The 24,920-nt window shown below is 48.5% G+C and overlaps 1 protein-coding gene across 1 annotated transcript; it reads right to left on the bottom strand.

Moving 5' to 3' along the window:
* Nucleotides 1-9,054: 9,054 nt before the first annotated feature.
* On the bottom strand, nt 9,055-24,920 carry PTS (6-pyruvoyltetrahydropterin synthase). The gene is made up of 6 exons (XM_054005770.1): nt 24,681-24,920; nt 21,791-21,870; nt 13,233-13,255; nt 11,912-11,968; nt 9,617-9,687; nt 9,055-9,364 (listed from the first exon to the last, which is right to left on the bottom strand). The coding sequence occupies exons 1-6, from the start codon at nt 24,764-24,766 to the stop codon at nt 9,223-9,225; spliced, it is 459 nt and encodes a 152-aa protein (XP_053861745.1). The 5' UTR covers nt 24,767-24,920; the 3' UTR covers nt 9,055-9,222.

Genomic DNA, 24,920 nt, shown 5'->3' with positions numbered 1-24,920 from the left:
GGTAAATAACACGTCCTGAGTCACGTTCTACAGCCAAGTCATGATTGTCTAGATCTCTATCAGAGCCAACCGTAACTGTCTCCTTTCCCAGCTGAACCTGAAGCAGCCCCCGACCCCCATCACAGGCGAGGCCCCTAACCACGAGGTTAAAAGTTACACGCGAGGCCTCTGCCTCCTTCTCCCTGGGCTGTTTTGCGGGGCGTTCGACAGGTCCCTAACCATCTCACACGAAGTGGGTTAGGCACCTAAGTCACCTGAGGGGTTCCTGGCCGTGGCCGGCAAGCAGAGGTTGGGAGGGGAAGACGCTGGGTCAATTTCCTTCTCCCCGCCTGATGAGCAGGGAGTTGAGGAGGGCTCTGCATTCTCTCAAGCGTGAGCCCCGATACTGAAGTAAAGGCCAGCCTGAGGAGGCTCGCTCGTTGTAGCTTGTCGAGGCTGTGCCATGTTCATTCAGTAGTAACTGGCCAGGCCTGCTCCACGAATCCCTCTCTAGTCCAGTGGCTTGGGTACTTACCCAGCATGTGGATGATGCAGGTTCAACTCCTTCCTCAGCTTGCTGAGAAGGGACTTGAAGAGCCATCTCCTGCCGCCAAGGTGAATGAACATGCAGCTGCTGGACTGAGAGGGGTTCTCATTGGGGCCTGGCAATGGTCACGTCCAATTTTTCTGCTGCAGTTGTTCCACTTTTGTTACATATTCATTGGGTCGCAAGCTTAGCAAGCAGCCCTGTGTGGTCTAGTGGTTGGGGTGCGTACCCAGCCTGTGGGAGGTTGGGGTTCAAATCCCCTTTATGCTGGCTGAGACGGGATTTGAACCTTGAGCTCTTACCTGGCAAGTGAATGGCCTAAGTGCTGGACTAGGCAGTATTCTGCCCCTGGGGCTCCCTTGCTCTTTTCTGGTGAAGCTGCTGCACTTTCATTACATTTTCTGTGGGCCAAAGTACAAACAAGCAGCCCCCTGTGGTCTAGTGGTTGGGGTGTGTGCCCAGCCTGGGGGAAGCTGGGGTTCAAATCCTCTTTATGCTGTCTGAGACGGGATTTGAACCTTGATCTCTTACCTGGCAAGTGAATGCTCTAAGTGCTGGGTTAGGAGGTATTCCAATGTGCTGGCTCCCTTAGTGTTTCCTATTGAAGGTGGGCCAATGTCATTAGGTAATTAAACAGTCACTGGGCCCCACCATCCCCGTGAGTCAATCTCTGGTCCAGTGGTTTAAATGCTTCCCTCCTAGACGGGGACAGGGGTGGGTTCAAATCCCCTTTATGCTCCCTGAGAAGGGATTTGAAGTTTATGGCCTACCTCTCAACCGAATGGCCTAAGTGCCTGGCTAGGAGGTACTGGGCTGTGGGGTCTCCCTCAGTCCTTTCTGTTGAAGGTAGGACACATTCAGTAAATATTACATGAGAATTGGGCCAGGCGCTGTGTGTGAGTCCCGCTGTAGTCCTGTGGTCTGGCTACTTACCCAAGCAGCAAAGCGGTGCTGGTTCAAATCCTTCCCTGGGATGGGATGGGCGTGTCAATCTCTTACCGCTCAAGCGTTTCACTTTAACTATATATTAACCGGAGCAAGAAACACTCTCAAGTCCCTCTATGGTACGGGGGTTAGGGTGCTTGCTTGGATTGTGAGTGACCCTGGTTCAACTCCCCGCTCTGTGGGACAGGAGGGCCTGTGGGGTGTGAGAGGAGACCCCCTCCTAGCTCAGCAAGAGGCCTGTCACAGGGCCTCTTGCTCTTTTAATTAAAGGGGCTTTGCTGCTGAGCAGTAAAACCCCCTCTCTCTCTTGTCCACCATGATCAGGATACACGCCCAGGTTGTGGCAGACCCCAGGGCACTCCCCTGCTCTTTTGAGGGGTGTGAACTGGGGGCCGCCACCTCCTGGGGAGAGTCACTGGTGAGCGATCCCTGTCCGAATCCCCTCTCCGGCCCAAGAAGACAATGGCCTCTTGAGAAAGAGAGGGGGTTTGGACAAGGATGGCCCACCCTAAAGGACGGTCGCCTAGGAGGCGGGAAATCCCTGTGCAAATCCCTGCCGAACAAGCAGCTGGGGGATTTGAACCAGGATCTCCCACAACCCAGGCGAGTATCCTAACCACTGGACAAGAGAGTGAGGGTTGCTGTGAGGCCGGCCCAGAGCACATTTAACTAAAGTGGAACAGCTTCAACAGGCAAGAGAGAGGACAGCCATACCAGTGGAGATTTGAACCCACATTTCTTCTTCGCGAGGAACCTCACCTAACCACTGGCCTATAGGGGAAATTGCATTAAGCTATTGGCCCAAATACCATTTAATTAAAGTGGACTAACTTCCCCAGGCAAGAAAGAAGGCACCTCACTCTCACTAAACCCCATCTTCCCTCCAGGCTACCTATCCAAAGTTTTTCTTAACAATGGCACAGATGGGATTTGGATCCATATTTTTCATAGGCCAGACATGTAACCCAACCCGTGCACTATAGAGTGAATATTGCACTTAACTAAAGTGGAACAGCTTTAACAGGCAAGAGTGATGCTTTGATGCCTGCATTTGATTTAATTAATTGTGCTTTGCAATAGATTGGAGCTACATCCTGCATGATGAAGCAGTCTTGGCCCCGAGAAGGGAACATATCCTGAAAATATTTCACCATGGGGTACGCTGTATTAACATCAGTTGCCAGAGCAGTGATCATTGCACAGTAACCAATACTCAAAAAACAGCAAACAGAAAACCAAATCAGTCCATTATATAAATCATGACCAATATTTTGATGTATGATATGGTACAAACAATCTCATATTGTCATGTGATGACAGACTTTTGCTTTAACCAAAGGCAAAAAAATACAGGAAAATACATAAAATATATCTCCTGGGGCTAAATAGTTCCCAAACTTTCCAAAACTGTACTATTTTGAGTATATAAGTGGATTGTCATTTGCATTTGCGTTTAGAAACCATTTGCCAATTTTGGTCAAAATTAGACTATGTTTCTTTGAGTTATGGCTCTTTTAGTGATTTTATGATTTTTTTCAGTTTGGATGTCCCAGAACAATCAAACATTACGTACTGTAAAAAAAACAGCACCACTTCCAACATCTATATCCACCCCGGTGATGATCACCAGCTATGTCCCTAACAATGTGGTAGCAATGACATTTTTCTAGCTGATGGGTTACGCTAAGTCATTAATAAGACCCCCTTTTAGATCTGCCTGGTAGAGGATAGGCAAAACTGGAACAGCAGGAGGGCTGCAGATCAGGACTAACGTACATCCACAGAGCTAAATTAGGGAAACTTTGTCCAACACTTACCTTCCCTTTGCTTGACTTTGGACAGCACCATTAGTCTCCCACCACAATCATAAACACACACAGGTGACCCAAAGGTAAAAGGTTACATATGCCCTTCCTGGATCTCATTTAATGGCAAGGTTGTAAGAACCCCTGCTTTGTCATATGTAGATCTCTAGGGGCCCAGGGCATTTACAATCTCCTTTAAAGTATTTGGGGGAGATATCAACAACTTCATTAGCGGTCTGAAAAGGGTATCCCATGTTTTGCATTCGTCTCTGCAGGGTTCTGAGAAACAGAAAGGCTTTGTGAATCATCAAAGGCTTAATGGCTGTTCGGATCCTGCCCAGCTATGTCACAGTGACCTCCGTGGCAGCGAATGAGAACAATCCATTACCCTACCGCATCAGACTGGCAGGAACTGCAGCTGTATTGCAAACCCCTTTTCTAGCCACAGTCCACAGTGAAAGGCGCTGGCTGAGGTGCAACTTCAAAGGAAACAAAACTGGAGAACTCAATTCATTTGATAAGGCCAATGGGTGCAGAACGCTCCCCCTCTGCATGGTGCTGGCATGAATTTGCAGCCAGTTACATCCTAATGTGGCAGCTTTACTAGGAGCAAAATACACAAGGGAGCTCTGATAATGGGAATTTTCTCTCTGCCAAAATTGAACAATGGAGGAGAAAATTCCTTTCTCCCCCTCTCCTAGCCCCTGCTCCTTTGCAGCTGATAGAGGCCCAGCAGGAAAGCTGCGCAAAGACAGCTCAGGCAGGGGCATACCACACAGCTCTGTTCTTGCTCTGTTTAAGCTGTTACAGCTTAAAAGGAAGCAGTCTAGGTATTTTTCATGACTATGAATACAAGATTTGGCATAGCTGATCGGCATAGAAGGGCCCCTCTCCCTCCACCAGTGTTAAACTGAGGTCAAGGTTTAATATTAGATAAGCCTCATTAAACCTTTCTAACTCATTTTGATTTATTGTTCCTTTGTGGTACACATATTTCTGTGTTTGACTATAAAACGATTGCCCCATCTCACCTTATTTTGAAACTGAACTTGTGAATTACCCGTAATCTCTTCGAGGCTTTATCTTCTGATCACTCTTGCTGCCATTTAGGCTAATTTTCACGTGATAAAGGAAATGTCACATAGCAATGCACCTTAATACCCTTTAAAACTGCCTTCCTCAAACAAAGACATTCCACCAAAGAAGTAGATCGCATCACGGAACCGGCCACCCAAATACCCCATGGAAACTTGCTTCCATACAGAAATAAAACCCTCTCTGAGCATACACCCCTCGTTGTCCCCTACCACTCCACACTGGAACGCATTGATCATTAAACAATTACAACCCATACTTCATGGGGACCATATCCTGAAAGAAATCTTTCCTGAACCCCCTCTCTGGCCTTCAAACAACCCCCAGCCTCTCCAAGCTCATCATCAGATTCAAGCTGTCAACAGACCAGGACCCACGAACTCAGAGCGGCACCAGACCCTGCCATAACAATAGATGCAAAACTTGTATACATAACTCAACTGCTATGATGATGGATTCTCCCCACAACCCACCTTTCAAGAACCACAGGTCCTACACGTGACTGTCACAACATGTGGTGTATCTCATCCGGTGCACTAGATGCCCCAGTAACGACTATGTGGGTGAAACCAGACAATCACTACACTCTCAGATGAAGTCACAAATTAAAAGGATAAAAGACAAAAACACCCTGTCACCCGTGGGCAAACTCTTTTCACAAAACAATCGCTCCATATCTGACCTCTCAGTCATCCTCCAAGGAAACCTGCACACCACCTCCAAAAAAAGACATGCCTGGGAGCTTAAATTCATAACTCTGCTAGACACTAAGGGCTCGTCTACACTTAAAATGATGCAGCAGCATCACTGCTATAGTGCTTCAGTGAAGACCTACATCAACAGGAGGGCTTCTCCCGCCAGCACAGGTACTCCACCTCCCCGAGAGGTGAGGGCTAGAACTAGATTGATGGGAGAATTCTCCCATCCACCTAGTGCTCTCTGCATTCGGGATTAGGGCAGTTTAACTGCCTCACTCCATGGTGTGGATTTTTGGCACTCCTGAGTGATGTAGTTAAACCCACCTAATTGCCTAGTGCAGACCAGGCCTAAAAATCCTGGATTTAGCAGCGACACTGGATTTGTGATTTAGTACAACAATCTATAAACCACTAGCCCCCACCCCTTTTTGTTTTTCTTCCTGTGACTGAAGAGGTGTTACCCAGTTGAATGGTCCCTTGAAATATGTGTTAACTATTTATGCTAAACAACCTGTTCCACCTTGTATTTAGCTGTCACACTCTGAGTACATTTCTCAGACCTGAAGAAGAGCTCTGTGTAAACTCCAAAGCTTGTCTCTCTCACCAAGGCCGGCTCCAGGCACCAGCCGAGCAAGCTCGTGCTTGGGGCGGCAGATTTCAAAGGGCAGCATTCCATCTAATCCTTTTTTTTTTTTTTTTTTTGGTTTTGTTTTGTTTTGCACTTCACCGCTTTGGCTGCCCCTGCAGGATTTTTTTTTTTTTTTTTGGTTTACTGCTCCCGCCGCCCTGTAGGGGGCGGAGGAGGGGCGTACCCTGCATCAAGCCCAGTAGGGCAGCCCGCGTCCTTCCCTGCCTGCCGAACGGAGCGGGCTGGGGGCAGGTTTGTTTCCCACCCCCCTTTGCTGCTCCAGCCAGCTGGTTTGTTCTCCCCACCTCCCCCCCTTCGCCGCTCCGGCCAGGGGCAGGTTTGTTTTCCTCCTCCCCTCCCCCCTCCTCCCCCCGCTGCTCCGGCCAGCCGGGCGTTTTTTGCTTTGGGCGGCAAAAAAGCCAGAGCCGGCCCTGTCTCTCACAGACAGAAGCTGGTTCAATAAAAGATATTACCTCACCCACCTTATCTCTCTATAGAGCTATGCAGTGGCATAACCTGCGTCCTTTGTGGGGTGGTAACAGATACAGTCGAAGGCCACAGAACAGCAAACAATAGCTGTATGGCAATGGTTTTCAACCTTTTTGCATTTGTGAACCCCTTAAAAATGTCGAATGGAGGTATGGGCCTCTTTGGCAATCTAGTGTCTGTATATATAGTTGAATTGTGTTCAGTCAGTTTTCAGTCTAAATCTTTTGGGGACCCCTTAGACGTAGCCCGCAGACCACAGGTTGAAAACGACTGCTATATGGTAACTGTCCCCAGCTGATGCTACGTCTATTACTGCTTAGTTTTCACAGTATGCGCTTGATTTCTTGACTTATCCTGCATGTTCTGTGATGCTGCAAAAACCACTCGTGCCGCATTAAAAACCACAACAAACCGCAGTGCCCAAATGCAGCACTGGCTCTGAGTCTGCAACAGAGACAGCCTGAAGCAACAGCCCTAAGACATACCACATGCTCCTTTCCCCTACAAGGCCATGTTGACTCTGAAGCCTGAGGATAAAGATGCCAACTCATTGCAGATCATCACAGCAGGAACATCAGGCTAGAGTGCCTTCTTCATCACTGTGGGTGAATTGGGGTGGGTGGGGAGAGGTGATGGGGAACTGGGTGTTTAGGCCCCTCCTATTTCAAGTCAGCTCCAACACAATCCACAAGAATCAGCTTCCTCCTCTCTATCCAATTTAATCCTGACACGTGACCTGACCGCACATCCCGGTTCTAAAGCCAGCAGATCCTTCTTTACACTGGAGACCAGGCAGATGTCCCCATGTTCAGCTGAAATGGCGCATCTAGCCATATGTTTACATAGCTCTGCCCATCCCTGTGGCATTCAGCTGCCTTAGGGAATTAAAAGATCAGTGAAGTGGCCTATACAGAGGCTGTGACTCCTGGGTGCTCAAAACCCCAACTGTTCCCTACACCCAGCTGCCAAATCCTCCAACTTTCCCCTACCTATACTGCACGAATGGCCTCCATCACCATGTATCTGAGCCCATCACAACCTTCCACCTACTCCTAGGCAGCTCTGCACTAGCAAAAACCTGTGGCACACCGAAAAGGAGCAGACAGCCTACAATTGAATTCGATATTAAAAATAAGTAATTATATGTTATCTAATTTGATAAAAATCTTATTTAAAAAGTCATTTACCTGACTCTGCTGCAGAATTCACCAGCAGACTGCTACAGATAGCTGGCCCTCAGGGACCAGTGTGCTTGGTATGGTATAAATGCCAGACAAAAGGCAGCAGGCCTTGATTTCCAAACTCATTAGACAAGTGTCTCAGCATTGGTCTTACTCCCACTGCTCTCTCTAGCACCACTGAGTGAGTTGTTCATCACTTGGTGTTGTGTAACTGGAGCATTTGCATTGAGTTCCAGCAACAGGGAAAGGGAGCTCTCTCTATACACATGGGGCCTGATACATCTCTGTGCCGATGCAGGGACAGAAGGGAGGTAGTTTGCGCCTCCACATTTCAGGGATTGCTGCAGGCTAGTGCAGCCCAAGGTAGCCCTACTTTGTGCCTCTGCTGAAACAGGCCCCATGAGGCTTTGCAAGGGTGCAAAATTACTGGGGTGCAGGTCCACCCCGACACGTGCCTGCCGTCCATCTGGTGCATTTTAGCACATGCCTTGCTTTGGCGGCTATTGCAGAGCATAGAAGTCCATTGTATCAGGGATAACCCTCGGGTGAGGTGGGAGCTTGTGCCTCCCCTGTCACCCTTTTGTCCCTAGCTGAGGCCAACAATGAATTGGGCCCATGGTCTGTGACACAGCTTGGACCAGAACTCCTATATGGGCCAGAGCCACAGGCACATGGCATAGCTTGAGTAGAAGCTGAACCATTTGGCCCACGGGGTTTCCCTGGAGATTGATCCAGTAAATGCAGGGGGCTAGGGCCCTGATTAGTGTGTCTGTACAGGTGAGAAAAGCAGCAAAAAAACAGCAGAGAAACTGGGAGAGAGGCACCAAAAGTCAAAGAGACAGCCACAGAAGCACTGGTAGCATGACCCTGAGACAAAGAGAGAGAGAATTTTTAGGCTAAGTGCTGGCTGGAAAGGGCTAGGAATTGTGAGCAAAGAAACTGCCTCCTGCTGTTTGATTCCTGCCGTGTTCAGGGAAACTGCATTTTATGTACCTTCATTGTAAATAAACAGCACTGCACCAAAGAAATACCCGACCATCAATTTCTCCATCTAGCAGAAACAACTCGCTAGACCCTGAATTTCGGCTAACTACTGAGGTCAAAATGGGTAACGGCGTTTTCCTTTCCCCTCCAGCTCTGCCTCCTTGCTTCACCATAGCGTAGCATGCAGCAGGACTGCAGGCTGGCATTCGCTAGCAAAGCTTTATCAGCAGCACAGTTATACAAACAAAAGCATTCTCTGACCTTGTGGTTTATAGCAGCCAGTTTTCATGAAACCCCAAGTCGTCCTAGATTAAAGAGTTACTGAGAACCAGCCTACGGCATAGGAGAAACAAAGCACAAACCAGTTACACTCGCCACTACCACCAGTCCCTTATCTTACGGAGAAAACAGAGACCCCAGCCACAGGGAGGAGCAGGCCTGCAGCACAAAAAGGAGGAAAAGTCATTTCTCAGTCTCCACTTCTTCATCATGGCCACAATCAAATCCCAGCGGGACGGGTACATATTTAACTTGTACATTTCCTCTTGAGAGAGAGCTGCAGTGCCTTACTCAACACAGGCGGAAGACTCCAAGGATTTCACATCACCTTGGTGGTTTTGGTTTGCAGAACTGGACTGTTTTGATTAAAAGCAAACAAGAGGTCAGCAAATTCTGAGAACTCCAAATGAAACAGAAAACCTCATTAGCTTGCCACAATAATTGTCTTTAATTACCTAAAAATGACTTTATATTAAAAAACAAAACCACTCTACAAAATCACTGTCTACATGTCATAGATACACCATGTATACTCCATTGATATACCGGTTCGATTAATTCCTCAGAAGACTGTGACCAGCTGAGTTGAATTTCATTTCTCAAGCGTCGTCTCTTCCCCCTTGTACACAACGATGTTCTGGTCCGTTTCATACACTTTGACTTTATAAAGAGTCCCCACGGGCAGGCGCTTCTGGAGGTTTTCCCAGATGTACACTGCCACATTCTCAGTCGTACTGCAGGGGAAACAGGGCTGACGTTAGACATGAAGCAGTCAAGGCACACTGACCTCTCGTACATGGGACAACACACACATATAATGATGGATGATAGAGAGAGAGGATGGGGAGGTAGTCGATCAACTGAAATTAAATGCCACCTGGAGGATTAATGACATTTGAACTGGTGCCAGACAATATACATGGCACCCACTATGAACCATAAAACAACACAGGCTGGACCCTGGCACCAAATCTAGTTTTACCCACCTGACAACATCAGCAAAGTAAGCCACGTCTTTATCCAGATTCTTGTGGTCAAGTGGCTCCATGATGGCTTCCTGAGGGCAGAGAAGAAGGACATGAATAACAAAATATGTAGGAACAGAACAATAACAAAATATGTGGAAATGGCACAGGTGCTTAACGACGTCTTTGTTTCGGTTTTCACCAAGAAGGTTGGTGGTGATTGGACTTTTAACATACTGAAGGACCAGTGAAAATGAGGCAGGATCAGAGGCTAAAATAGGAAAAGAACAAGTTAAAAAATTACTTAGACAAGTTAGATGTCTTCAAGTCACCAGGGCCTGATGAAATGCATCCTAGAATACTCAAGGAGCTGACCGAGGAGCTATCTGAGCCACTTGCGATTATCTCTGAAAAGTCGTGAAAGACGGGAGAGATTCCAGAAGACTGGAAAAGGGCAAATCTAGTGCCCATCTATAAAAAGGGAAATAAGGACCACCTGAGGAATTACAGACCAGTCAGCTTAACTTCTGTACCAGGAAAGATAATGGAGCAAATAATTAAGCAATCAATTTGCAAACATCTAGAAGATAATGAGGTGATAGGTAACAGTCATAATGGATTTGTCAAGAACAAATCATGTCAGACCAACCTGATAGCTTTCTTTGACAGGGTAACAAGCCTTGTGGATGGGGGGAAGCAGTAGACATGGTATATCTTGACTTTAGTAAAGCTTTTGATACTGTCTTGCATGACCTTCTCATAAACAAACTAGGGAAATGCAACCTAGATGGAGCTACTATAAGGTGGATGAATAATTGGCTGGAAAACTGTTCCCAGAGAGTAGTTATCAGTGGTCCACAGTCATGCTGGAAGGGCATAACAAGTGGGGTCCCGCAGGGATCAGTTCTGGGGTCCGCTTCTGTTCAATATCTTCATCAATGATTTAGATAATGGCATAGAGAGAACACTTACAAAGTTTGCAGACAATACCAAGCTGGGAGGGTTGCAAGTGCTTTGGAGGGTAGGATTAAAATTCAAAATGTTGCTGGAGAAATGGTCTGAAGTAAATAGGATGAAATTCAATAAGGACAAATGCAAAGTACTTCACTTAGGAAGGAACAATCAGTTGCACACATACAAAATGGGAAATGACTGCCTAGGAAGGAGTACTGCGGAAAGGGATCTGGGGATCATAGTGGACCACAAGCTAAATATGAGTCAACAGTGTAACACTGTTGCAAAAAAAGCAAACATCATCCTGGGATGTATTAGCAGGAGTGTTGTAAGCAGACATGAGAAGTAATTCTTCCGCTGTACTCCGTGCTGATTAGGCCTCATCTAGAGTATTGTGTCCAATTCTGGGCGCCACATTTCAGGAAAGACGTGGACAAATTGGAGAAAGCCCAGAGGAGAGCACAAAAATGATGAAAAGTCTAGAAAACATGAGCTATGAGGGAAGATTGAAAAAATTGGGTGTGTTTAGTCTGGAAAAGAGAAGACTGAGAGGGGACATGATAACAATTTTCAAGTACATAAAAGGTTGTTACCAGGAGAAGGGAGAAAAATTGTTCTTCTTAACCACTGAGGATAGGACAAGAAGCAATGGGCTTAAATTGCATCCAGGGAGGTTTAGGTTGGACATTAGGAAAAAGTTCCTAACTGTCAGGATGGTTAAGCACTGCAATAAATTGCCTAGGGAGGTTGTGGAATCTTCATCATTGGGGATTTTTAAGAGCAGGTTAGACAAACACCTGTCAGGGATGATCTAGATAATACGTAGTCCTGCCATGAGTGCAGGGGACTGGACTAGATGACCTCTTCAGGTCCCTTCCAGTCCTATGATTCTATGACATTGGTAGCTACATCAATAGGGCATGTCAAGGGGGCACAATGAATGGCAGATTCTAACCATCCTGCTTGAACTTAGGAAGGGCCCTTCTGTGTCTGTGGAGCAATTCCAGACACACACACTGGGAACTGAAATGTCATTGGGGCCGATGCTGGCCTTTTCCTGAGAGGTCCTAGGTACCCAGAGTTGGTAGGAAGGTACCAGGGCAGCACTATTAGAGGGAGACAGCAACACGTTGTGCAGCTGGTGAGAGGAAGTCAAAGACCTTGCACATCACAGGCCAGTGTGGGGACCAGCAGGGGACGTTACACTGCAACAGGGCACTGCGCTGACGCATTTTTAGCTCATAAACCACTCCCTAATTCTCCACTGCTAACAATATCTACTCCCCACTTCCCCACACCCTCACTAGCCCATTACGCCATCACTGATTTCCATGTGAGAGCTCATCAGCACAGTGTTATTACCTGCATATATTCTTTCAGGGCCGTCAGGTTTATAACCATTCCTGATGTAGGATCAATCTACAGGGCAAAGAGCGAAAGGAGATTAGAAGCACATCTACTAATCCTCACACCCCAGTTGTGTTACCAATCCCACCAAAAGCTTTAGATGGCACAAACCCAGACTACCTGGGGTCTGCAGCTTCCACAATGGGCACTCAGGAATCCTGACCCATAAGAAAATCTCTCTCTCCGCCATCGGACACTGCCTGAGCCTCAGCCCTACTTAAGTAACACCATGAAGAACATGCCCTAATGGCTATATAGAGAGTATCAACAACTCTCAAGAGATCAGTGAAGTTCATAATGGCGACACCAGGAAGAAAGCTCCCAGCACACATAGTTACTAAGCAGTGCTTGGGCAGAGCCCATCAGCTACACAGAGAAGCAGCCCACTAGGCAGGAACAAGGATTTAATCGGTTGTTTTATCAACCTGAGACACAACTGCTAGCTAGTAAGGGTCAGGCACAAACCATGAGCACCAGTGGGGCCTAACCACAATGCGCAGGTAATCTGGCTTTCTCCTGAATTAACTGTTGTTCTGTAGGCTGATGGCTATGGTGCCCCAGTCTGGGACCGTCTAGCAGGAACCTCTGGCTACCAGAAGCTGGGACTGGATGACTGGGGATGGACCACTCAAAATTGCCCTGTTCTGTTCATTCCCTCTGAAGCATCTGGCACTGGCCACTGTCAGACGACATGATACTGGGTGAGATGGATCATTCGTCTGACCCAGTATGGCTGTTCTCATGTTAACTCCCACAATCAGCAACCACAGAATTAAGAGCAATTGTTCTGTGGCCCAGATCTCTCTGGAACAAGTTGGCTGAGAGCTAAGCGCAGGATTCTGGCCTCCCACCATTTTGCAGGGGACAGAGTTTAGCCCTGCTTTCGCTCAGGACGGAGGCCATTCAGATCTGAGAACGGAAGCTAAGGCTGAGATCCTGCAATGAGCTCTGTGTGGATGGACCCCTGAAGCCACATGAAGCTCATTGCAAGAATGGGGCTGAAATGTGGCCTCCAGCATGTCTTTGGGAGAGGCAGGGTGAGAAGGAGAGCTGCCTTCGCTGGACCCATCTCTCACACACAAGTGATTACAGAAAATCTTCCTCTTTATAGTTGATGGAACAGAGGGTTTTCAAGCAATGCAGGATTTTTAGCAATTCTACAAAGGCAAACACCTAGAGGGTTGGGTTTTTTTAAAGATCTGCAGAATTTGCACATGGAAATCACACTCTGATACCTCCAAGAAGGAAAAAGGAAGGAAATAATGATTGCACTTACCTCTCCACGCACAGTCACTACAACTAGAGGGAGAAAAACACCAAGTCATAAGTGTGATCCAATGTACACGAGAACAAATCACATTAGTGGCAGATCAGAGAGCCCACACAGCATTAATCAGCCCCAGGAGGTGGGTTAATGACATGAGAAGTGTTACTATTTAAAACAATATCCCCTGTATAAAGAACAGTAACTGACCCTACAGTAATGGCGGTTCTCCAAGATGGACACGAGATTGGATTCTTTAGGTCAGCAGTGTCCACTGGGACTGTGCCTGCACCCTGCACCCTGCACCGGAGGGTATAGAGGGTGGGACAGGCTCAACCATCCCACCGCAGAGTCCCACCAAAATGGGCATCTGATCCAGAAGCCTCTACTAAGGAATGGAATCTTGTAAATGTGAGGATTGTAGCTGCTCAACAAATGTCACATACAGGGACACTCGTCAACAAGCAGCAGAGGCTGCCTGAGTTTTAGTGGAATGAGCTCTAATGTGGCTAGGTGCATCTAACCTGGCTAACCCATAGCATGTCCTTATACAGTTGGAGATCCACTTAGATAATCTCTGTGGGGATATAGGTTGCCCCTTAAATCTGGCCACAGATAGTCAGGCATGTTCCTGAGTGATTCTGTTCTAAGTACAAAGATAGTCCCCTACTATATCAGGTGTGTGAAGTCTAGCTTCCTCCAGGGTTGAGTGAGGCTTGGGGAAGAAAACAGGCAGATGAATGGACTGGGTGTTACTCTGAGGCAACCTTGGGCAGAAACTTAAGAGTAACATTGTCCTTATGAATAACTATATGAAGAGGGCCTGTCATGAGGGCCTGAATCTCCCCAACCCTTCAAGCTGCTGCAATGGCAATCTGAAAGGCAGAGGTGGTATAGGGAACAGAGAGCACCACCAGAGGACCCATCAACTCTGCTAATACTCTACAGTGATGTCCCAAGAGGGAGAGAGCTCTTGGGGAGAAAACATGCATAAGGCCTGTGATAGATATGGCAATTTCCTGCAGTATCCTTGGAAAAACTGTGTTGAATTAAGGTTAAGTATCGTTGGAGTCCATTGTATTAAATGCAAATGTTCTGTATGATTGTGGGCTGGTTATGCAAATCCCCAGCCTTTTGAAGCTACATCCTGAGGCGAGGACCACTGTCTGCTGATTATCTCTTCTCAAGTTTCAGAGTAGCAGCCGTGTCAGTCTGTATCCGCAAAAAGAACAGGAGGACTTGTGGCACTTTAGAGACTAACAAATTTATTAGAGCATAAGCTTTCGTGGACTACAGCCCACTTATGCATCCGAAGAAGTGGGCTGTAGCCCACGAAAGCTTATGCTCTAATAAATTTGTTAGTCTCTAAGGTGCCACAAGTACTCCTGTTCTTTTATCTCTTCCCAGAGTCTCACGGTCAAAAGCCCAGGCTGTATAAAGGAAAGACTGAGCTACCAAGGGATTGCTTGTTCTGAGCTAAGGCTCGTATGAACTTGTAACCACAGAAAAACCCCACTGTGGGATTTGAAGGACTGATTCCTACCAGAGCCCTTGTGGGAGCCAGGGTGATCTCTGGTTAGCTTTTTAGCATGCATGCTGGTTCTTTTGTTGTTTTTAATTGGTTTTCGCTGTAATGCTTTCACTTTAAGATTAAATGTGCTTGCTTACAAGGAGCTGTGTGGTGACTTGTCACTGCTGGCAATTACAGTTGTTCATAACCTCTGGAGTGGAAGGAAAGCACAAACTGGCCTGTTAAGGCAGTCTGGCTTATTGGCAGGGAACTGTGCAGCCTTGGGAAAAAACCCAGACAAGAGGAAGAGAGATACAAGTCCCTGTCTAAGGCCTGGTCTACACTACGACTTTAATTTGGATTTATCAGCTTTAATTCGAATTAACCCTGTAACCGTCCACACAACGACGCCATTTAATTCGATGTAAAGGCCCCTTTAAATCGATTTCTGTACTCCACCCCAACGAGCGGAGTAGCGCCAAAATCGATTTTAGCAATTCGAATTAGGGTTAGTGTGGCCGCAATTCGATGGTATTGGCCTCCGGGAGCTATCCCACAGTGCATCATTGTGACCGCTCTGGACAGCAATCCGAACTCGGATGCACTGGCCAGGTAGACAGGAAAAGCCCCGCGAACATTTGAACTTCATTTCCTGTTTGCCCAGCGTGGAGAGCACAGGTGACCACAGATACCTCATCAGCACAGGTAACCATGCAGGCTGATAATCGAAAAAGAGCACCAGCATGGACCGTGAGGGAGGTACTGGATCTGATCGCTGTATGGGGAGAGGATTCAGTGCTTGCAGAACTTCGTTCTAAAAGACGAAATACAAAAACTTTTGAAAAAATTTCCAAGGGCATGATGGAGAGAGGCCACAATAGGGACTCTGAGCAGTGCCGCGTGAAGGTCAAGGAGCTCAGACAAGCCTATCAAAAAACAAAGGAGGCAAACGGTCGCTCCGGGTCAGAGCCGCGGACATGCCGCTACTACGCCGAGCTGCATGCAATTCTAGGGGGGGCTGCCACCACTACCCCACCTTTGTTCGTGGATTCTGGGTCGGGGATAGTCTCGACGCCTGAGGATTCTGCCAATGGGGTAGAGGAGGAGGAGGAGGATGAGCTTGCAGAGAGCACACAGCACTCCATTCTCCCCAACAGCCAGGATCTTTTTATCACCCTGACTGAAGTACCCTCCCAAGCCTCCCAAGCCAGTACCCAAGACTCTGACCCCATGGAAGGGACCTCAGGTGAGTTTACCTTTTAAAATATAAAACTTTTTTTAAAAGCAAACGGTTTTTAATGATTACTTTGCCTGACTTTGCATTCGCGGTCAGTTCAGCTACTGGAAAAGTCTGTAGCTACTGGAAAAGTCTGTTAACGTGTATGGGGATGGAGCGGAAATCCTCCAGGGACATCTCCATGAAGCTCTCCTGGAGGTACTCCGAAAGCCTTGCCAGAAGGTTTCTGGGCAGTGCATCCTTATTCCCTCCTCCATGGTAGGACACTTGACCACGCCATGCTTGCAGCAAGTAATCTGGTATCATTGCCTGACAAAGCCTGGCAGCGTATGGTCCCGGTGTTTGCTGGCATTCAAGCAACATCCGTTCTTTATCTTGTTGTGTAATCCTCAGGAGAGTGATATCACTCCTGGTAACCTGGTTGAAATACGGGAACTTAATTAAGGGGACAGAGGTGGCCGTTCCTACTGGGCTGTTTGCCTGTGGCAGAAAATAAATCCTTCCCTGCAGTTAGCCAAGCGCAGATGGGAAATTGGCCCTGAGTTTTTCGCGTTTGGCTAGCAGGGATCTTCCCTGTTACCAGCCACGCGGTGGGGGGAGGGTACCGTGATCATCCCAGAGAATTCATGGCGAGGGGGGGGGGGGTCGGCGGCGGGGGGGGAGGGGTACCGTGATCATCCCAGAGAATTCATGGCGGGGGGGGGGGTTAGTTTGTTTTCTGGTGCTGCTGAATGTTAACAGAAAAACCGCAGCACTCTACTTGCCTGAAGGGGCCCAGACAAGCCCCCCCACACTGCCCCCCCCCCCAACTGGCTGAGATTGGCCAGGCTTCTGCAGCACTCTACAGGCTATGCTTGGTATGTGGGAAAGGAGGGTGCAGAAGCTGTAAAACAATGGCTTACCATGGCCGCATGCAAGCCGAATTCTGTTGCCCAGACCTGTGATCTCTAGCAGCAAAGCCACAGGCACTCAGCATTAAGAGGCAAAATGCGACCTTGCACAGAAATCACATGTGCTATGTAATGTGAACAGTGTTGGTCACCGTGAAAGAGTATAAGCATTGTTCTGCAAAATGTAGCTTTTAAAACAATTCTCTCTTTTTTCCCCTCCCTACAGCAGCTGCAAATTCCTCAAGCCTCCCTCCTCCATCCCGAAGGTTATCACAGATAAGGCGTCGTAAGAAGAAGACGCGGGAGGACATGTTTTCTGAAATTATGCAATCCAGCAGGAGTGACAGAGCTCATCTGAATGAGTGGAAGGAAACAGTTTCAAAGTATAGGAAAGAAGTCAGTGAACGTGAGGAGAGGAGGGACCAACGTGAGGAGAGGAGGGACCAACGTGAGGAGAGGAGAGACGATCGAGATGAGAGATGGCGGCAGGAAGACCACAGGATGAAGGATGCAACGCTGGGGCTGCTCCGGCGTCTGGTGGAGGTTCAGGAACGGCTGCTGGAAAACAGACTGCCGCTTCAGCCCCTGTTCCACCCTCCCCCCTCCCCATGTTCCGTATCCTCCTCACCCAGACGTGTAAGAACGCGGGGGGGGAGGCTCCGTACACCTTCCCATTCCACCCCAGTAGACAGCCCAAGCAAAAGGCTGTCATTTTTTTAACCTTTTCTTTGTGGCTTTTTCCTTCCCAGCAATCCTCCTCCCAAATACCACCCGGGTTCCCTCCCTCTTTTTCTAATCTATTAATAAAGAATAAATGATTTTTAAATGATAGTGACTTTATTTGGTTTGAAAGAAAGATGGGGGAAGGGGCAGGGTGGGTTCCTTACAGAAAATCAGTCAGTAAAGGGGGAGGGTTTTCATGAAGGAGAAACAAACAGATATTTCACACGGTAGCCTGGCCAGCCATGAAACTGGTTTTCAAAGCTTCTCTGATGCACAGCGCTTCATGGTGTGATCTTCTAATCGCCCTGGTGTCTGGCTGCGCATAATCAGCAGCCAGGCGATTTGCCTCAGCCTCCCACCCCGCCATAAAGGTCTCCCCCTTACTTTCACAGAGATTGTGGAGCACACAGCAAGCAGAAATAACAATGGGGAGATTTCTTTGGCTGAGATCAGAGCGAGTCAATAATGAACGCCAGCGATCTTTTAAATGGCCAAATGCACATTCTACCACCATTCTGCACTTGCTTAGCCTGTAGTTAAACAGCTCCTGACTCCTGTCCAGGCTGCCTGTGTATGGCTTCATAAGCCATGGCATTAAGGGGTAGGCTGGGTCCCCAAGAATAACTATGGGCATTTCAACATCCCCAAGGGTTATTTTCTGGTCCGGAAAGTAAGTCCCTTGCTGCAGCCCTTTAAACAGAGTAGTGTTCCTGAAGACGCGAGCGTCATGAACCCTTCCCGCCCAGCCCGCGTTGATGTTGGTGAAACATCCACAAGTTTCACAAGTGCTTGCAGTACCATTGAAAAGTACCCCTTGCGGTTTATGTACTCGGTGGCTTGGTGCTCCGGTGCCAAGATAGGGATATGGGTTCCGTCTATTGCCCCACCACAGTTAGGGAATCCCATTGCAGCAAAACCATCCACTATAGCCTGCACATTTCCCAGAGTCACTAACTTTCGTAGCAGCACCTGAGTGATTGCTTTGGCTACTTGCATCACAGCAGCCCCCACAGTAGATTTGCCCACTCCAAATTGATTCCCGACTGACCGGTAGCTGTCTGGTGTTGCAAGCTTCCACAGGGGTATCGCCACGCGCTTCTCAACTGTGAGGGCTGCTCTCATCTTGGTATTCTGGCGTTTCAGGGCAGGAGACAGCAAGTCACAAAGTTCCATGAAAGTGCCCTTACGCATGCGAAAGTTCCGCAGCCACTGGGAATCGTCCCAGACCTGCAACACTATGCGGTCCCACCAGTCTGTGCTTGTTTCCCTTGCCCAGAATCGGCGTTCCATGGATAGAATCTGCCCCATTAACAACATGATCTCCAAAGCACCGGGGCCTGTGGTTTCACTGAATTCTGTGTCCGTGTCCGTGTCCATGTCCTCATCATGCTTGTCGCTGCGCTGCCGCCGCCGCTGCCTCCTCGCCTCGTTTTTCTGGTCCTGGCTGAGCATAAACTCCACGAGAACGCGCGAGGTGTTTGCAATATTCATGAGTGCTGTCTTGACCTCAGCGGGCTCCATGCTTGCCGTGGTATGGAGTCTGCAGTGTTCACCCACCCAGGAAAAAAGGCGCGAAAATGGTTGTCTGCCGTCCGTTGCTTTCATGCAGGGAGGGAGGGAGGGAGGAAGTGAGGCTGTACCCAGAACCACCTGCGACGATGTTTTTTGTCCCATCAGGCACTGGGATCTTAACCCACAATCCCAATGGGCGCGGGAGACTGCGGGAACTATGGGATAGCTATGGAATTGCTACCCACAGTGCAACGGTGCAGAAATCGACGCTAGCCCCGGTACTTGGACGCACACCACCGAATTACTGTGCTAGTGTGGCCGCACTCATTTCGACTTTATACAACCTGTTTCTCAAATCCGAATTATCTAAATTCGGATTAATCCCGTAGTGTAGACATACCCTAAGAGAGCTGATGGCTGAGGAGCTGGGAGTCTGCAGTGGGTGCCCTTGCTGGACCCCAGAGGGGGAGCACAGGTACAGTTGCTCTGAGCTGAGACAGGGCCCTTCAGGAATTTTGCCACTACAGCTTAGGAAATTCAATACAGCCCTGGACAGGAGGGTGAGGAGCAGATATTGCTTCAGGATGGACACTTATGGAGCTGATGGAAAGTCCAGATTTTTTCAGGACTAGCAAATAATCCAATATTGCAGAGACTGCAGACATCAAGGGAGTCAGATGGCCAAATAGAAAAGTTCCTCCATTTAGCTTCAGGGCATTAAACTAATAACAAAAGAGGAGGGTGAAAAGAGGGAAGAAATGAGTACTCATTTAGCACAAATCTGAGATGTTGAGAAGAAACCAAAGGACCTGAAGAGAAGAAATTCTTTACTTGCCTATACTCCAATGCGAGAAGCCTGGGTAACAAATGAGGAAATGGAATGGCTCATTTATCATTTCAATTTGATCTGGTTGGTATTACTGAAACCTGAGGGGTTGAAAAGGAGCATACTTTCTCCAAGGGAGGGGCTGCTCTGTGAGGTGTGCCCCATCTCTATATAGGACAGTTCAGTACCAGGGACACCTCTCTAACCCAGTATACCAGTGACCCAAAGCTGGTGGCTTGGATGTCACCACCCATAATCTTTCCAGGAGAGGTCACTCTGGTATTGGGCCCACCAATAAGTCACTCAGCACCATGTATGATTTAGGTGCCAGGACAGTTAATGCCAAGGAGTGGGTACCCTAAAGTTAATCTGTACCAAGAAGGTCATCTGTATCAGGGCGTATGATCACAGAGGCACTCAATGCTGAGGCTCCAGGTACCAGGTATGGTGTTGGTGCTGAAGGATCAGTACTGAGAGCAGTGTAGTTAACAGAGAGAGACTGACATGATGGTTGAGCCCTAATTGAAGCTTTCCTCTCAGTGTCCATGGAGGCTTGCATCCATCTCTTAAGAACATAAGAACGGCCCTACTGGGTCAGACCAAAGGTCTATCTAGCCCAGTACCCTGCCTTCCGACATTGGCCAGTGCCAGGTGCCCCAGAGGCAATGAACATAATAGGTAATCATCAAGTGATCCATCCCGTCCCTCATTCCCAGCTTCTGGCAAACAGAGGCTAGGGACACCATCCCTGCCCATCCTGGCTAATAGCCATGGATGGACCTATCCTCCATGAATGTATCTAGTTCTTTTTGAACCCTGTTATGGTCTTGGCCTTCACAACATCCTCTGGCAAGGAGTTCCACAGGCTGACTGTGTGTTGTGTGAAGAAATACTTCCTTTTATTTGTTTTAAACCTGCTGCCTATTAATTTCATTTGGTGACCTTCTCTTAGAAGGAACAGCTTCAGATGCACCTCCCTTGCTCTCTGAGTGCACGCAGAGAAAGAACGACAGACAGAACATTGCTCCAGGACACGCCCTCCTCGCAGAGAGAGCAGACACTAGGATTGCCCATCATTAATGGCCATAATACTGGTGCCTTGGCTTCCGCTGTAATGCCAGTTCTCTGTGGGGCAGTTGGGCGGTGGGGGTCTAAGCTAACTGAAACATTATATATTTGCCCATTGGGCATATAAAAGAAAAAAATTAAACTAATTACACTAACTTGACTATCTAATTATTAAATGCAAGGCTAAGGAAAATCACACAGTACACAGAGTAAGCAGACGCTGCAGAGGTACTGCCTCACTGTCAAGGGTAGTCAGAAGAAACTGAGGAACACCTGGGCTGTTCTGTCCTTTATGCCCTCAGATGGGAGGTGTCAGGGTACCTAGGGGGCAGGCATGGCCCTGACAGATACTACTGACCAAAAGGATCCAGTCTTGCATCCATGGGGCCCATGCACACTAAGAATGGAATCCATGTGGACAATCTCTTGAAGAAGGTTTGGTTTTTTTGGATGACATTTGTTTGCCAAGTGGAAACCACCATTAAGATTTACTATCATCTTGAGTATAAGCAGATTTGGTTTATTTAGTAGCATTTTAAAATAAGATTTACTCTTTATTTAATGGCCTAAAAGTCAGATTTGTGGTTTGGACTGTCTCCTGTTGATGATCACTCTTATTTCTCTTTGCAGCCTCTGTCATCAAAAAAGCAAATACTCCAGATTCTGCTCTGAGTTACATAAGTGTTCACAGTAACATGGCTAAGAGCCGATCCCATCCAAATGTCTCTCTCATACAACCATCTGAACTAATTCTTTCTGGGTCTGGATGAATAAGTATAGCACTCAGGCCAGTCAGCCCCTCACCTTTATAGTTGTGTCCATGTCCGTTTGGATTGTTGCATTTCCCAAAGAGTTTCAGGTTTTCTTCATCACTCAGTGACTTACTGTAAAAAAAATAAAAAATTGCAGTTGAGGGCCAATTACAAACATTAGGGTTTTCATTTCAACTGGGACTGGTTTTTAGCCCTCCCCCCCCCGCCCCCCGATCTCCTTAGTAGGTACAGCAAAAGAAACATCTCATTCACAGACTCTGCCCACTCAGATTCTGTACCCACTGCCTGAGTTAGTCCAGGCCCTGTGTATGAAAGATTTGCTCTCCACTCACCTTTTAGTTTGTGGTCTCATTTTTCATTGGACCAAGACATTACCCATAGCCTATCCTTGTCTATAACACGCCCTGAAAAGTGGGTGGTGAATCCTTAAACATTTTATGTAATTTGTTTTTTAAAAGTTAATAAATTACTGTTTGTACTAATGATCCAACATAATGTACTCCAGTCACTGTCTCCTTTTTAAACAGATGGATTAGACTGGGGAAGTACTATTACATTTTTTTTTTTACTCTATTATAATGAACATTCATCCAGGTATTGTGTTTCTCTACTGACTCCGTAAAGCATTACTGGCTAAAGAACTGGCATTGGAGAGTTGAAGGAGACCAGTTACGAGATTTGGGGTCTGATTAGTTTGGATGCTGCTGATTGTTTCATTGTAGCATCCTGACTTCTCAGTACAGTACTGTGTACTGTTGCCAAGTATTCACTCCTACTGTGAAAAGTGTATCAATCAGAATTTGAAACACCACAAGAGTTCCAGCTGTTCACAAAAGGGACCGGATGCCTGGCAGAACCACCTAGTTTCTGAACACAAACATTGCAGGCTGTAGTATCCAGGATCATGGAGATATTTAAGAGAACAGTGGGACCATCGCTAAGTTTACTGTCATCCTTTCTAACTTTCACATTTTACCAACAACTCTCCCAGAGGATGTGAAGTCTAGGGATGAATCGGTGGTGATCAGTGTAGGCCAGCATCTTAGATAATTTCTGGGGAAATAAGTGATTTGACCTTAAGTGTGTAAAGTACAATCTATCAAAGTCCATAGCTGTCCACTGAACAAAGAAGTTAGATTTTTGGTCTCACGGACAGAGCTTGAAAACTGCCTTTGGTGCTGCTGTTCTCATCCACCAGCCATGAAAAACCTCATGGTACTCAGAGTGAAATAGACAAGATTCTGGTCAGAATCAGGTTTGCCTGCAGCATAGTCTTGAAACTAACCAGAGTCTTGTCCCAATTTCACTCAGCTGTTGTTTAAAAATGCTCCTGTTTAGTAGGACAGGCTGGGGAAAGAAAGGGGAGTCACTCCTTTTTCTCTCCCCCCACTCTCCACTCCCAGAGCCTCCATCAGCAGGAGAATTTTCTGTGCTCTGACCAGCTTCACTGCTGCCATTTCCAAGATATTGAATGGTACTGAATCTGAACTGACTTGCATCAACTTCACTTTTGCTGGTGGAGGGGTGGTGTGGTGAGCACAAGCGTACACAAAACATTATCCAGGAAAGTGGTACGGGGGAGAAGAGAACCAAAAAATGAGGTGAGAGAGCTGCACTCAAGACCGCAAGGGGGAAGCAGAGGCAGGAGAAAGCCCCCAAAAGGGGGCAGAAGAAATACGCAGGATGATGAGAGAGGGAGTGAGGAAAACAGATAGATTACAGTATTTTCCTTCTCTTCGCCTATCCTTTGTCACCTCTAACAATAACAGTGCCCAGACTGTAAGCTCTTTGGGGCAGGGACTGGACTGTTTTACTAGGTGTATGTACTGTGCCTAGCACAACAGGGCCCCAGTCTTTGAGACGACTAGGTGCTACTGTAATAAAAATAATAAGAAACAGCCCCAAACACATGGGCTGTTGAAAAGGGAGCGACCCCACCCAGGGCCGGTGCAAGGATGTTTCGCGCCCTAGGCGAAACTTCCACCTTGCGCCCTCCCCCCTCCCCGAGCCCTGTGGCAGCTCCCCGCCCCCCCCACCCTGAGGCACCCCCCCTGCGGCAGCTCCCCACCCCAGCTCACCCTTGCATGGTGTGAGCTCTTAGACATGGGGACCATCTGGATTCTGGATCTGGTACATCGCTGGGCACGTTGCCAGGCCGGAGAGCAAATGGCTCTCCTGTCCAAATGGGACAGGAACTAAGGAGTCCCAGGTAAGAACCAGGGACAGCTCCCCCAGGATGAATAACCCCTCCCTTCCCAACACACTGGAGATTTCTAACCTGCGAATTGACCGAGTCCATGGGGAGGAGCAGGGTCTCCTCTTGCCTCTCCTCTCGGCAGGTCGCTATGAGCTGTCATTGTGGGAGCTTGGCAATGACTGAACCACCCCAACCAAGCACGATGGGGGGGGCACCCTGGGGTCCCCCCTCACCAAGTGCAATGGGGGGCACCCTGGGATCCCCCCCGACCAAGTGCAATGGGGGCACCCTGGGATCGCCCCAACTGAGCGCGATGGGGCACCCTCCTGACCCAGCGTGATGGAGGGCACCCTGGGATCGCCCCTGACCAAGTGCAATGGGGGCACCCTGGGATCGCCCCAACTGAGCGCGATGGGGCACCCTCCTGACCCAGCGTGATGGAGGGCACCCTGGGATCGCCCCTGACCAAGTGCAATGGGGGCACCCTGGGATCGCCCCAACTGAGCGCGATGGGGCACCCTCCTGACCCAGCGTGATGGGGGGCACCCTGAGATCCCCCCCCGACCAAGTGCAATGGGGGCACCCTGGGGTCCCCCCGACCCAGCGCGATGGAGGGCACCCTGAGATCCCCCCCCCGACCAAGTGCAATGGGGACACCCTGGGGTCCCCCCCGACACAGCGCGATGGGGGTGCGGGCCGGGCCCCCCGATCGCAGGCCCCTCACCTGTGCAGCCGGTGGCAGGCGCTGAAGCTGAGGCAGCGGGAGACCCGCGCGGTGCGGGACGGGGTCCCGGCGCGGGGAGGCGGCATCGCAGGGCCGGGGAGCGGGAGACGGACGGCGCCTGCGGGGGGAGGGCGGACGGGCCCTACATCCGGGCATCCCCGGGCACCCTCCTCCCTCCGCCGCGGGCCTGTCAGTGTCCCTGCGCCTCGGGGAGATGGGACCCCCCCTCCGGCCCCTGCT

This window comes from Malaclemys terrapin, chromosome 15 (assembly GCF_027887155.1).
Source record: "Malaclemys terrapin pileata isolate rMalTer1 chromosome 15, rMalTer1.hap1, whole genome shotgun sequence".
Taxonomy (NCBI): domain Eukaryota; kingdom Metazoa; phylum Chordata; order Testudines; family Emydidae; genus Malaclemys; species Malaclemys terrapin.
This window is presented reverse-complemented; position numbering and strand designations above follow the sequence as displayed.